Source organism: Arvicola amphibius, chromosome 2 (assembly GCF_903992535.2).
Source record: "Arvicola amphibius chromosome 2, mArvAmp1.2, whole genome shotgun sequence".
NCBI lineage: Eukaryota > Metazoa > Chordata > Mammalia > Rodentia > Cricetidae > Arvicola > Arvicola amphibius.
The window spans coordinates 16274780-16290045 of NC_052048.2; the positions used below are offsets into that span (position 1 = coordinate 16274780).

Genomic DNA, 15266 nt, shown 5'->3' on the forward strand with positions numbered 1-15266 from the left:
AACTCGCCCCCTACTCCTAGCATTTATTGTTTTGTATGCTGTGCTCGACTGCCTCAGTTTTGAATAGTTTCAGACTTAAAATAGTTTTCAAGAACCGTGTTACATGATCCTAATGCAGTAATCACCACCAGGAGGTTAACACTAGTGCAGCTTGTAATATCTGTATTGAATTTTCCTCTCCTACCAGTTTAGCCAGCTCTTTCCATGTGTGCACTCATAGATGCTGCTAGAGTCTTTTAAGACCGTTTCATTGTTTCATGAATTGTTCCCAGATTCTAGTTGGCTTTTGTTCCCCTTTTACATGCCTCATTTTTTTAAGTTGCAAAAGCATGGACAACAGCATGGACATTATCTTAACATATTTTAATTTTATTTAATTTTATTTATTTATTAAAAATTTCCACCTCCTTCCATCCTCTCATTTCTCTCCCACTCTCCCCACTCTCCTGTCCTAAGAGAAGTTAGGGTGCCCTGCCCCGTGGGAAGTCCAAGGCCCCCACCTCTCCATCCAGGTCTAGGAAGGTGAGCATCCAAATAGAGTAGGCTCCCAAAAAGCCAGTACATGCAGTAGAATCAAAACCCAGTGCCATTGTCCTTGGCTTCTCAGTCAGCCCTCTTTGTCAGCCATGTTCAGAGACCGGTTAGATCACATGCTCGTTCAGTCCCAGTCCAGCTGGCCTTGGTGAACTCCCATTATATCAGTCCCACCATCTCCGTGGGTGGATGCACCCCTCGCGGTCCTGACTTCCTTGCTCATGTTCTCACTCCTTCTGCTCTTCATCTGGGCCTTGGGAGCTCAGTCCAGTGCTGCAATGTGGGTCTCTGTCTCCATTCATCGCCAGATGAAGGTTCGGTCTGAGGGACTCCTGGAAATCCAATGATCCCCCCCCAAAAGCACGAAGTTGGGGGGAAGGTCGGGTCGTATGGAACAAAGAAGCCCCTGCAGCAGGAGCTGAAGGTGCCCTGCATTCCCTTCCGGCTGGTGGGTGAGTGCCCACTCACTCCTGGGTGGATAGCCTCAGTGCAGGAGCAGAAACTGTTCCTGGGCCAAGGACCTCTCAGACAATAGGGCAGGCTTGGGGGAGGCAGGGTCGTGTGGAACCTTATCAACATTTTTAAATGTAAGTACAGCAGATATTTTTAATGTTTCTTTTTAATGTTCATCATCCACAGCAATCACAGCAGCTTCTCTTTTTCTGCTTCCATTTTCCAGCATGAACCAGCCACCACTCTGCTGTCAGTTACTACGATTGTAGAGTGTTAATGTTATCAGGAGCATGTTCCTTCCTACCATCTGATCGCTTCCACTTTTTAAATTAGTATTTAAGGCTGAATAATACTGCATTGCTGTATATAAGCCACACTGGTATAGCCCATCATCTTTGATACACATTATGTTTGCTTCTATCTCTCGGTTGTTGGGAGCTGTCTACAGCAAATGGAGTATAAATGTCCTTTTGAGATCAGTTTACATTTCTTGTGGCTCTGTAACCAAAAGTGGGATTGTTGGATCATATCATCTTTTTAAAACCACTTCTATAATATTATATCCCAGCCTTAATTTACATCCGTCATCTCCATCCTAGATCTCTTATTCTTCCACGGAGCTCTAGTTCTTTCTAGAGAGTATTTAAAATCTGTATCTGGGTATAAGTTTTGCTCACTGGTCCTGGGGGCAATCAATCTGCCTTTTATTATTAAGGTATTATAATTGATATTTTCTATTCAGATTGAAAATAGAATTTATTTTAGCCGTGTTTGAAAAGGATGAGAGGAAATTGAGGTAGTCTTTATGTTAACACATTATTGATTCTTGATTTATTTGTGACTTCAAGACAGTGAAAGTCTGAAGTATTTCATAAATTATAAAGTATAATTGACTGTTGTTAGTATTCATAATGATGCCTTTATCTGGAAATCAGTTTATTGTTATTGCTGGTTTTTTGAGCCAGAGTTTCTCTGTGTAGCCTTGGCTGTCCGAGAACTCACTCTGTAGATTAGGGTGGCCTTGAACTCAGAGATCACCTGCCTCTGCCTCTCAAAGGCATATACCACCACTGCCTGGCTTGGAAATCAGTTATTAATTATATGGTTTGCCTGAATAATTCAGGTTTACACATATTTGGTCACAACAGTACTACTCTTAGCTCTATCTGAGAAAGGAGTTCAGTAATTAGAAATGTCTAATTCTAAGCATGATTTTTTCAGTAATGATACAAAATAATGTAGTATAATTAACACACTGTAATTCTCTTTTCATGTTTAAAAACTCAGATATAGGTTGTTTTGGCCTAGATTTAAGAACTTAGAGGGTAGCACTGTAAACTACCTGCCCAGTGTTTTAAACAGTTGTATGGAATCCCTCAATTTTGCCTACTGTATAGAACATTCCTTTGTACTTGTCCTTTTGCTGTATTCTCTGGGCTGGTCTTGAACTCTAGTAATCCTCCTGCCTCAGCCTCCTGAGTGCAGTAGTCCCTCTTCTACCCTCTCTCCCAATGTATTCTATTTTTGACAGTGACATTTTACCACAGTTCCACTTTTGTGTCTTAGGAAAGTAGTATCAAAGGTAAGATATCTGTCTCTAAATCTTGATTATACCTTTCTTCATACATACAAGCCTTTAGTTATCTGCTTTATTTTGGATACTGACTAGGAATATTTAAAACAGAATGATTCATTTAGAGCAAAAGTTCTAAACCTTCCTAATGCTGTGACCCTTGAATACTTCCTCATGTTGTGGTGACCCCCAACCATAACATTATCTTGTTGCTACTTGATAACTGTAATTTTGCTACTTGTTATGTATCATGATGTAAATATCTGATATGCAGGATATATAGACGACTTCCAATGGGGTGGCGACCCACAGGTTGGGAAGCACTGATTTAGAGCATAATTTAAGTGTACAATGTGGAACCTTGTAGCATCACCATTCTAGCTGTTCTGCTTGTCATGTGTTCCCTCAACGTGTCTAGTCATGCGAAGTTACATAGGAGCAGTTTGGGTAGTTCACTGGCAGCATTCCAGGATTTCATGGGTGAGTCTGTCTTGACATTAATTAGCTGATGAAGCTGCTGAAAAACTGGATGTGATGTCTATAGGAAGTTTGCCATTACCTAGTCTTTGTGCATATTGTGTTATGGTTAGCCCACATTTATTGCCTGCTGTAGCCTGTGTTCTCAGTGTGGTTAGCAGGATTTGGGAATGCCTTAGAATGTTAAACCTCATACCACAGTGTGGTGGTAGACTGCCTCTAGTTCAGATTTGGAGTTAGATTTTAGAAATGACAGAAGTATAATTTCAGTTTAGCTAATTAACCTGGTCTGAGGTAATGCAATGAAACACTCTCAAGAGTTGCCAGATATAATTAATGATGACTTAAAGTATAAAAGTTATCTTTTGGAATCACCTAAATTTTTTTCATTTGTTCTGGATTCAGATACAGATGAGCTTTTACCATGATTTGCTTTATTTTAAATGTGTAAAGGGCTTAAAATCATATGTATACATCTAATACTTTGTCCAAAGCTGTTGTTTTTTTGGCTATTAGAACTTGACAGTTTTTCCTGGAGACCAGCAGCTTGTCCCTTTGGCAGCTGCTTTTGCCCACCACAAGGGCAGCGTGACTGATCCGACATCATTGTTTCCTCTGCAGAAGGAAATGGGTTAGAGTAGTCATCAGCCCTTACACAGAGAAATGGACCATTCTACAGATTTTAGTTCTTACAGCCAGGCTTGGTTAAACTGTTGATCTTTTAATCTCCTCAGAGGATTCTTTTAATTGCTCTCTGCATCATATTAACAACAGAAGCGATAAACACATTTATTCCTCACAGCAATTATCATTATTGTTATTATTCAAGAACCTTTGGACTTGTTCCTTATCTTCCTCCCTTCATATTTCTCATTATGGAAAATTTCAGGCATAAGGAAAGCAGAATAAAGTTAGCGGTGAACCACCCAGCTGTCCATACTTGGCTCATCCAGAATGTTGCACAGTTCTCTTTTTAATGTTTCTGTACTGTTAAGACTATTTTGGGATTAGAAGAAACAGAACAGTTAGGCCTTTTTTTTTTTTTTTTTTTTTTTTACTCTTGCACATATCAGATAGCATTTAGAAATGTAAACTTGTAAATGAGATTTAAGAAGAAATATTTTAAAGTGTTATTTATTTATTTATTTATTTATTTATTATCAAGTCCTCACTCCCAGATTGACTGATAACAGGTACAGAAGAGGGCAGGGTTATAAATTTAAAATGGAGAAGACTGAATTCTTTGTATGCTTTATTGTCAACTCATTGAAATTTGAATCCCACGTGGTCTAGCGTGTAGCCACTAGCCAGATGTGTGGATATAGCATTTACAGTATGGCTTCTGAATTGACCTTTGTATGCTTTAGCCTAGTTTCATTAAGTAGCAAAAGTAAGTAGGGCTGAAGTTAGGAAGTACTGGCTATCAGGACATCATAGGCCTATATTAGTTTTATCCTTTAACAGTGTGGTTATTTTGGTGTTTTATTTCCACATACTCTTTTATACTTATTTACTTATTTTTATTTTACAATGCTACATTTTACTAATTAATTTTATCTTTTATCTTAGGTATTAAAGCACTTCAGTAAAATAAATTTTAACCAGTAGGAACTAACGTTTACCAAGCACCTACTGTACATTTAACATTGCTACATATTTAATATTTTAATTAGTTTTTGAATAATCAGTGTTGTTCACTTGTTACCCAGTGAGTGGTAGAGAATCTGTACCCAGTCTGTTTCTGTCACTATTTATTTGCTATCACTTGAGATTTAAATAAAAAGAGAGCAGAGGACTTGAAAAATGGTAGTTATTAAATAGAAGATGCAGAATTATTTGAGCTAAAAGTAATTTTTAATTGTTGCTTTTAATTTTTTTTTTTTTTTTTTTTTTTGGTTTTTCGAGACAGGGTTTCTCTGTGGCTTTGGAGCCTGGAACTAGCTCTTGTAGACCAGGCTGGTCTCGAACTCACAGAGATCCGCCTGCCTCTGCCTCCCGAGTGCTGGGATTAAAGGCGTGCGCCACCACCGCCCGGCTGCTTTTAATTTTTTTAATTTTGGTTTTATTTTTAGTTTATTATCCGGATTCATACCTAGTCATCCAGTTTTTAAAAAATATTATTTTTATTTTATTTATACGAATTTTTTGCCTGTGTGTAAGTACGTGCTTCATCTGCATGCCTGGTGCATACAGAGCCCATAAGAACACATGAGGATCCCTGGAATGGGAGTTACAGAGGGTTGTGATCTGCTTTATTGGTACTGGGATTAGGAAGAGCAGCCAGTGTTCATGACCACCAAGCCATCTCTCTGTTGCAAGGAGGGCTGCTTGTTGGTTCCCAGCCACTTAGCCCCAAAGTAATCACACAGAAACTGTATTAAGTAAATCACTGCTTAGCCCATTAGCTTTAGCTTCTTATTGGCTAACTCATGTATTAATTTAACCCATTTCTATTAATCTGTATATTGCCACGTGGCTGTGGATTACTGGCTAAAGTCCCAGCGTCTGTCTCCAGCAGGGCTCCATGGTATCTTTCTCACTCTGCCCTTCTTTCTCTCATCATTCAGTTTAGTTTTCCCCGCCTAGCTCTGTTCTACCCTATCAGGCCAAGCCAGTTTCTTTATTAATCAATAAAAGCAACAAATAGACAGAAAGACCTCCCACACCATCTCTCCATCCCCCAGTAATTCATCATTCATTTTCTTAATTAAAAATTTTATTTTTATTTTGTGCGTGGGGTAGCTGGTGTATGTGGGTGTATATAGAGGCCAGGAGTCAGTCTCAGGTGTCATTCTCAGGTTTATCGGCCATAGTTTTTGAGACAGGGACCCTTAGGAGCTCACTGAGTAGACTAGGCTACCTGGCAAGAAAGCCCTAAGAATCTTCTTGTTCTACCTTCCCAGCGCTGGGTTTGTGAGCCTCTGCCACCCTACTGAGCTTTTACCTGGTTTCTGGGAAGCAAGCAGGTCCTCGTGATTATGTCATGTTAACTGACAGTTGTCACACCAGCCCTCAGCCATCTTGCATTTAAGCTCTTTCTTCAATCAGTTGAACAACAGAAATGATACAGGGTGGTAGAGCTCAAAGAAAAGAATTGGTAGATCCTTTAATATTTTTGAAGTAAAAATATAAATTTTATTTTACAACATTCAGGATTAGTCGTCACATTTGTACTTTCAGACGAGCAAATCCATTTTAATAGGGTGGATAACTATGAATGTAATTAGCAAATCAGTGTAATTTATTAAATGTATAAATACAAGATAATTGATTTAAGATAGCAATAGAACTAGTCATAAAGTCAAACCAGACTTGTTTTAGTGTACCATAAGCTTATAGGAAAGTTTGATAAAAGCGAATATTTAGTTCTCTGTAGGATGCTCTCTGGTGGCATGATGGATATCTCTTCTAGAGAACATGGTTTACTGTTTCATATTTGACTTTTAGATGAGATAGTAGTGTATTTTCCTGAAGACATAGGTGGAAATACTGCCATAGAAACTAACCAGAAAGCCAGGCGTGCCAGCATATTTCTATAATTCTAGCACTTTGGAGGCTGAGGCAGGATGCTGGAGGGTTCCAGGCCCTTTGGCTGTATAACAGGAGACTCTGACCAAACAGATGTACAAAGACCCCAATCACAACTTAGACTAGAACTTACAGGTTCTCCCTCTCCGTCTGTGGGGAGTGTGTGGATGTGGGGTGGTGGGGTGTGGGGGGTGAGTGTATGAGTACACATTTGGAAATCAGGTCAGTATCATCAGAGATGTCTTCCTTAGTCACTTTTGAGACAGTGTCTCTCATTGAGCTGGAGCCTCACTCATAGGTTAGGCTGGCCATAGAGCTCCCAGATCCTCCTGTCTCTGCCTCTCTAGCACTGGGATTATTAACCCATGCCTGGCTTATTGTATGGGTGCTAGGGATACACCTCAGGTCTTTAAACTTTTGTGACAGGCATTTTATTGACAGACCTTTCTCTCTGGACCTAGCACTTAAAGACTTGTAAGTTGGGTTTTTTTTTTTTTCCCCCTCATAAAGTTAGTAGAAGAAATTGGGTTGACTCAGGATCTTTGAAATCTGTTAATCTTGAAAAAAATGAAACCAGGGTTGGGGGTGGGGGGAGGAGCCAGTGAAATAAACAGAAATGAAAAGCAATTTCACTATAAAAAGTAGAATCAGATTTTGCTGAATAAGCTTGGTGGAATTTCAGTGGTTGTTAAAGAATACTGAATATTAGTTAAAAAGAAATGGAAGCGCATAGGAACTGAGGAAAGCAAGAGAGGAGTTGGAGACCTTTTTTAGTAGTTCATCTGAGTTACAGTCTGGAATCCATTTCAACAAAGTAAAGAATTAACAATAGGAGGAGGAGGCCATTGCAGATCATAAGCAAATAATATGGCAATAAAATAAGAACACCTGGTTAACGGTGGGATGTGCAGAATCATTCCATTTGTATGCACTCTTCCTGAGATGTTCTGTTAAAGCACAAGGGAAACTCCTGGGAGTGCTGGAGGAAATTCTTGAGTGTGTGATGGAACATAGGATGCATGAAACCCTGGATTTCAACTCCAATATGGGGTAGAACAAGAGTCAAATAATGTAATTGGCTAGCAGCTAATTACATTTGCTCCTCTTCTGAAGGACCCAAGTTCGGTTCCGAGCACCTACACCAGCAAGTTAATGGTATGTAACTCCACCTCCGGGAGATCTGACACCTTTTTTCCCTTTGAGTACCTGCACTAACGTGTACATGCCCACATGCAGACACAAACACCTACGCATAATTAAAAATAATGAAAATAAATCTTAGCAAGATGAGGGCATCGTTCAGAGTACTTACGTAGGACAGAATTTTAAGTAAGTTCCCTTGCTTAAGGCACTTTTTCAGTTTAGATATCTAGTAAGGGAAAGATTCTTCGTGTTAAAATTGAGAGAGCCAAGAATTCTTTCTCTATCTCTGACTTTGGAAAGGGACGGAGAATGTGTCTATTCTCCTGACCCATTGTGTCTTGCCATGAATTTAAAATTTTATGGATGGGGCACAGCTTTTGTGGTTTAAGTAGTAACACTGTAGGAGTGAGAGCAAGTGCATTGTATAAATAAGTTTTCCTGCCTGTTGTTAGGAGGTTGTCTTGAGAGCTCTGCACAGGTAATTTCTAACAATTCTCACAATCCTATTTTAGTAGAATGATGGTCACAAAAAAGGTGTATTTGGGCTGGAAATGGTGCCATGTCCCTGTCATCCCAGCACTAGAGGGCTTTGAAACGAACAGGAAAATCTTGATGAGTTAGTGACATTCTGGACTATATTGTGATATCCTATCTCAGAAAAAACACTAAAATAAATAAAATGTGAATTTCTAACCCTTTGTGTATTACAAACTACTTCTAAGAGCCTGGGTAAACTATTAAGAGCTGGAGAGTGAAGAGGAAGGTTTTTATAAATATGATGATAGCAGCCACAGGAGTTATTTCTTTTTCCTTTAATCACAGTTATAGTCTTCCTACATGTGACTCCTTTAGACCCTCTAGTCCTCTCAAATAAGCAGTTTTTTTTCTTTTTTATGAACAACACACATTTTGTAGTAGGAGAATCTAAGAGTTTAAAAGTAAACACTTTTAAGCATTGAGGTTAAAAGAGTACATGTTAAAAGCCAGGCATACAAACAGGGTAGTTTCTCTTGTTTCCTTCTTTGTGATAAAAGTGTTCATTTCATCATGTCCTCAGTTTAAGTCACTTCCATTCCCTGCACTGTCTGCTAGAGCACACATCATGTTAGACACAGGAAGAACAGCTGGCTCCTTTACCTTCACACACCTTTTGATCTTATACCTAATGTAGGAAGGTGGCTCAGTACTTGAAAAGCACTTGTTGCTCTTGTAGAGAACCAGAGTTCGGTTTCCTCACATTACAGCTACCAGTGACTCCTGTTCTAGAGTATCCTACACCCTCTTCTGGTCTCCATGTCACCTGTGTGCATGTGCTCAAACATACATGCTTGCATACACACATAGACACAGACATATTTGAAAAATAACAACACACAAATATGATCTAAGAATGATCTATTGAAAGAAAGAATGTAAATAATTCTAAAAGTTTAAACTTTTTTTTTCAAATTAAATGTAACTTCAATAAGTGTTTCATGAAGGACATGGAATAATGTTTAGGTTTTGATCTTCAAAAAATGTTGTTTACTGTTACATGCAGTTGTCTAATAGTCCCATTATATCTGATAGAGATAAACATTAATTTCTTTCATTAGATATATATCAAATATTATTGAAACTTGCAAGTGATAGTTCAAGGACACAGCAGAGTTTTGTTTGATCAATTTCCAAGTGCTAGACTTCTTTGATGGAAGTTCAGCAAATGTGTGTGAACTTTCAGAGAAGATAAAAAAGGCAGCATCTGGTTGCCCATGTAGACAGTTGCAGTGCTGAGTGACTTGGAATACCCCGCCCACTTACTGTTCCTGTATACTGTGTCAGCCTGAGTTGTTGTGTAGTCTGAGGAGAACCTTGAACTTCTCATCCTCCTGTTTCCACCATGTCCCTCCCTCCCTCCCTCTCTCCTTCTCTCCCTCCCTCCTTCTCTCCCTCCCTCCCTCCTTCATAAGGACCTTAGGAGTGATTTACTGAGACAGCTTACCCTTTTATCAAACTTTTGCTGGCGGTTGTTATTTAAATAATAAACTTAGAAGCATTAACTCTCTTTACAAGTGATGTGACTTTAATGAATCTTAGTTTCCTTAGAAAAAAGCCAGACTCTGAAGGATGAAATAAAACATTGTAAAACAAAATAGTGTGTTATTTGCTTTATAATCTGAGAAAAATATGCAGATATAAATTAATGATAATTTATGTTTAATTTTGACAGTCATTCAATGCAAGAGTTTCATATAAATCTAAGCTTACCCAAGAAGTTTTAAGAGAAGAATAATAAGAAATTAGGAAAAGGGGCAAACATGAACTTAAGATGAGTGTTTGAAAATATTCTTATAGAAAACTTTGTGTTTTGTGATGCATTTTCTCATCAGGAGTTTTCATTTTACACACATTCACGGGATAAGTACTGACTTAATCCTCCTTTCCACCTTAAACTGAAGGTTATGAATACCGATGGCACTGGGAGGCGAGTGCTAGTGGAAGACAAAATCCCTCACATATTCGGGTTCACCCTGCTGGGTGACTATGTTTACTGGACTGACTGGCAGCGGCGGAGCATCGAAAGAGTACACAAGCGAAGCGCAGAAAGGGAGGTCATCATAGACCAGCTGCCTGACCTCATGGGACTGAAGGCCACAAGTGTTCACAGAGTCATTGGTGAGTCATTTCAGAATCTCTTAGTAATGGAAACTGGATTCATCTAGAAAAGATGAAGAGAGACAGGCAGCAGCTTGTAAAGCATAGAGGTGAATTGTTGATGTTTGAAGCGATCATCTTTACTGTGTCTGCCTAATCTTCTGACCTCACAGTGTGCTGTTATGTACCCACCCATAGGTTGTCATTGTGTTGGTTGTGTGAATGTGTGTGTTTTTCTGTGCCTTTTGTAACATACTTTTCTTTTAGGTTCCAACCCCTGTGCTGAGGCAAATGGAGGATGTAGCCATCTTTGCCTCTATAGGCCTCAGGGACTTCGATGTGCCTGTCCCATTGGCTTTGAGCTCATCAGTGACATGAAGACCTGCATTGTTCCCGAGGCTTTCCTTCTTTTTTCGCGGAGAGCAGATATCAGACGCATATCTTTGGAAACAAACAATAATAATGTGGCCATTCCTCTCACTGGTGTCAAAGAAGCTTCTGCTTTGGATTTTGATGTCACTGACAACAGAATTTACTGGACTGATATATCGCTGAAGGTTAGCAAAGAAGTCTGGAGTGCTAATGCTGGGCTGAAAGCGAGAACTTGATGGCGATGCCATTGGTTACAGTGCAGACAGCTGCAGCAGCTGACACCCGCTGACTGTGAACTATAGCATCCGTCTGCTCTGTTTTTCCTAGAATTAATATTGAGAAGCTTATTGAGCTAGTAAGGAAGCGCCTGACGATGAAATCTGGAGGATAGTCTTTCTTTATTCTAGATTGTGGCTTTATTTCAGATAACCTTTATAGACTTCTAATTTGTAAAAAACATGAGATGTTGGAACCAGACAGTTGATTTCTAATGGTATTTAAGAAAATCTACTAATTCGGGGTGGCGGGGGAGTAACTAAGCCTTGACTTAGCTGGGTGAAGCACCATCTTGCATGACTCTTGTATTAATGAAAATATCTGCAGATACACACCACTTATATAACACTTGGCCTAGACCTTGTCAGGAGCTAACATCTGTTATTAGCTTTTATAACTCATAGGGTTCAAAACCTTAATTATGATACAGAAATTGGTAGTTTGTTTTATGAGCTTAGAGGTGGCTGAGATCTGAATTGACACTGGCTTAGCATCCTCTCAGATAGCTTTAGAAAACTGACTACCAGTAAGCTTATAGCATTCTGGTCCCTTCTTGTTCTAGAAATTTCCAAAGAAAACTCATTTTGGGTAGATGACTCCATGGGTTAGAATGTGTGCTCTGTAAGCATCATGGCCTGAGTTCAAATCCCTAGCCCCTGTATAAAAACCTGTGCATGGCTTTGTGTGTCTGGAACCCCAGTTTTGAGGAGTAGAAACTAGTAGATTCCCAGAGCTTGCTAGTCTAGCTCAAACAATAAGCTTCTGGTTCAAACAGAGACCCTGTCTTAAAGAAATATAGTGAAAAGCAGTGGAAGAAGACCCCAGTGTTCTTCTCTGCCTGTGCCTGTGCATTCCGTCGTACACAGAACACTAGATAAAAACAACCAGGCATCTCATTCATTGCCTTAATAAAAGAAACAAAATTGATTCTTCACCATTTCAGAATTTTCCCCCTAAAGTGGCTATAATACAGTTGGATTTATTAAAAGCTGTCACTTCTGCATCTTTGTAACAGCAATTAAATCCAGATTTTTGGATAATGTTTTAACCTTAAACCATGTGTCTTAGTTGGGTATTTGATTTTTGCAGACTATTAGCAGAGCCTTTATGAATGGCAGTGCACTGGAACATGTGGTAGAGTTTGGCTTAGATTATCCAGAAGGCATGGCAGTGGACTGGCTTGGGAAGAACTTGTACTGGGCAGACACAGGAACAAATCGCATCGAGGTATCAAAGTTGGATGGACAGCACCGACAGGTTTTGGTATGGAAAGACCTTGACAGCCCCCGAGCTCTGGCATTGGATCCTGCTGAAGGGTAAATAGCTTTGTGTATGTATTCTTTGTAGCTTCATCACACAGTGGTTAGGGACTATATCCTTGATTTCTTAATGTTTATTAATAATCTAACAACTAAATGATAGGAAAGATTTATTTTAAAACCAGTTATTGCTGGGCATATTGCCTCATGCCTGTAAGACTAGCACCTGGCATGCTGAGGCGGAAACATTGCTAGAAGTTCAAGACTAGCCTCAGCTACATTGTGAGTTCCACACCAGCTTGGGCTGTAGATTGAGACTCTGTCTCAAAAACAAGCAAACAAAAACCTAGGACATTCATATTTTGTTGCTTCATAGTAATTCATCACTATAATTTACTCCATCATTACAACATTTAAATGAAGAAAGTGAAATAGATTTCACAATAAAGTATTAACTGATCAGTATTGATGTCATCATTCTACATTTAGTTACTCTCTCCAATTCCTCCAGTACGTGGATTCCAGATCTCTTGGAGACACACCAAAACAGTGATCTACAGTAAGACACAACTAATGTGGGTCCCCCACTCCCACTCTGGTTTTGCTTTCCGCAGTTCTAGTTACCAGTGGTCTAGAATAGAAATACTGGATAAAACTTTCAAGACATGAGAAGATCATAAGTTTTAAATTGCTTTTATTATGCTATGTATTTTTCTGGTTTTTTATTAGTTAATTTTTTGGAACCAAATTTATACATTAAACTTTGTATAAGTGGGTATAGAAATTAACATCATTTATATAGTTTACTGTTGTAGTTTCAGATATACAGTATGGGGAATGTATTAGAATGTGTCCCTCACAGGTGTGTGTGTGTGTGTGTGTGTGTGTGTGTGTTTTACTATGTATTTTTAGAAAGTACAGTTCATTTTATCTGTGTATGTCTGTATTTGTATAAATGTTGTTTGTAATTCAGCCCAAGTCCTTACCCCTGAAAGTTGCATTTTAGGATACCCATTAATTTAAAGTGGGCCAGCTGGTATAATCTTTATTGTAAACTTAGAAAATCAATGACATTATGGCTAACACATTACATTTTTTCAGAGTTAGGTGGTTTTATTATTATAGGAATCAGCATGTTTTCATGTAGCAGCCAAAACATCTGAAAATTAAGAGAAACGTTTCTAATAAAACTTATACAGAGAAGCTGTCCTTTACATGGCCTCCCAACTAGATAAACAAAGATCTAATGGTGAACTTAATCTGGTATTTAAATTTTTTAAGTTGTTTGCATTCAGAAATACAGAAAGATATTTTAGTAAAGTGAACCAGATTCTTAAACCAAACCATTAATCCTTTTCTTAAGGCTAGTTTTATAAATGTTAATGCTGCAGCAAGGAAATGTTTGATTTGTTTTTAGTTCCTAGGTCTGAGTGGAGCAAATTGATTGGGGGACTAAGGAGTGCTACATGACTTACATCTTTTTTGGAATGCGAGAAATATGTTAGTTGGAAATGATTAAATACTTGAAAGAATCGTAGCAATAACATTGTTTTATCCATTTATTTAAGTTACTCTATATTTTCTTTAAGTTTATTGTGTTACTATACATGAATATGACCTCTTTTCTCCAGAAAATCAAATGTGAACTATTAAATGTTCATTGTTTTGAATCCAGATTTATGTATTGGACTGAATGGGGCGGAAAGCCTAAGATTGACAGAGCTGCTATGGATGGAAGTGAACGCACTACGTTAGTTCCAAATGTGGGGCGAGCAAATGGTCTAACTATCGATTATGCTAAAAGGCGGCTTTACTGGACAGACCTGGACACTAACTTAATAGAGTCTTCAAATATGCTTGGTAAGTTTCACTGTTTCTCCTTAGGTGTTGTATTTAAGTAAAAGGCAGTGGCTGCCACTTGTTTATTTAGATGCTGTTGCTGGCACTTCATGTCAGGAGCTAGCTTCTTCTGCTGTTCTAGAATTTCAATAATAATAATAATAATAATAATAATAATAATAATCGCCTAGTGACCTGGATTTATTTTATTTGCTGTGCAAAGTGTCATTCCTGTTGGATCTATATTGATACCTTGGAAGAGATACTCCTGAGGGGTGTGTGTACACACACACCCACACACACATATATACACATATACATATATACTTTTTCCCCATCTTTTTGTGGGAGAACAAAATATTGAACTGTTAATACTGCATGTAGAGTAAATTAAATGAAAATCAAAATGGACCAAAGGAATTAAAAAAACGCTAATTTATAGCTGGGATATGATTTGAGGTAGGGAGGTCAAACTGTAGGTAGATTCATTTCAGAGGCCTGATCTGGTTTTAGAATTGCTTTTATGAATTGTCCATTTTAAATTGCTTACAAATATAATGTTTCATATGTTACCTTCCCCTCCCGTTAGAAGACACTTGTTGCTCACATGCTTCATTTCTGTGGCTCTCCCTTGCCACTGACTTTCCCAAAACAGGACTCAACCGTGAAGTTATAGCAGATGATTTGCCTCATCCTTTTGGCTTAACTCAGTACCAAGATTACATCTACTGGACCGACTGGAGCCGACGCAGCATTGAACGAGCCAACAAAACCAGTGGCCAAAACCGCACCATCATCCAGGGCCATTTGGATTATGTGATGGACATCCTTGTCTTTCACTCCTCTCGGCAGGCAGGGTGGAATGAATGTGCCTCCAGCAACGGGCACTGCTCCCACCTCTGCTTGGCTGTACCAGTTGGAGGTTTTGTGTGTGGATGCCCTGCACACTACTCCCTGAATGCTGACAACAGGACCTGTAGTGGTAAGCTATAGTATCTTCCAGAGGCAGCTAGAACTAGAAGAGAAAGCAGCATTTTGAGAATGCATCCAAAAGAGTAAAATGTTGGTAATTAAAAAGGAAGACTAATGGAAGACATACAAGTATTTTTTTTACTTAAATTTTTAAAATTTACGTACTAACCTCAGTTCCCTCTCTCTCCCCTTCCCCCACTCCTCCC

General features: G+C 38.8%; 1 protein-coding gene across 1 annotated transcript in view; it reads left to right on the plus strand.

The window, feature by feature from the left end:
- The window catches only part of Lrp6 (LDL receptor related protein 6), a 123417-nt gene that overhangs the window by 66691 nt on the left and 41460 nt on the right, over window positions 1-15266 (plus strand). Inside the window, exons 8-12 of the mRNA XM_038318382.1 lie at window positions 10147-10363; window positions 10610-10899; window positions 12080-12306; window positions 13925-14109; window positions 14744-15070. Coding sequence (XP_038174310.1) covers window positions 10147-10363; window positions 10610-10899; window positions 12080-12306; window positions 13925-14109; window positions 14744-15070 — 1246 coding nt within the window. The remainder of the gene's footprint in view (window positions 1-10146; window positions 10364-10609; window positions 10900-12079; window positions 12307-13924; window positions 14110-14743; window positions 15071-15266) is intronic.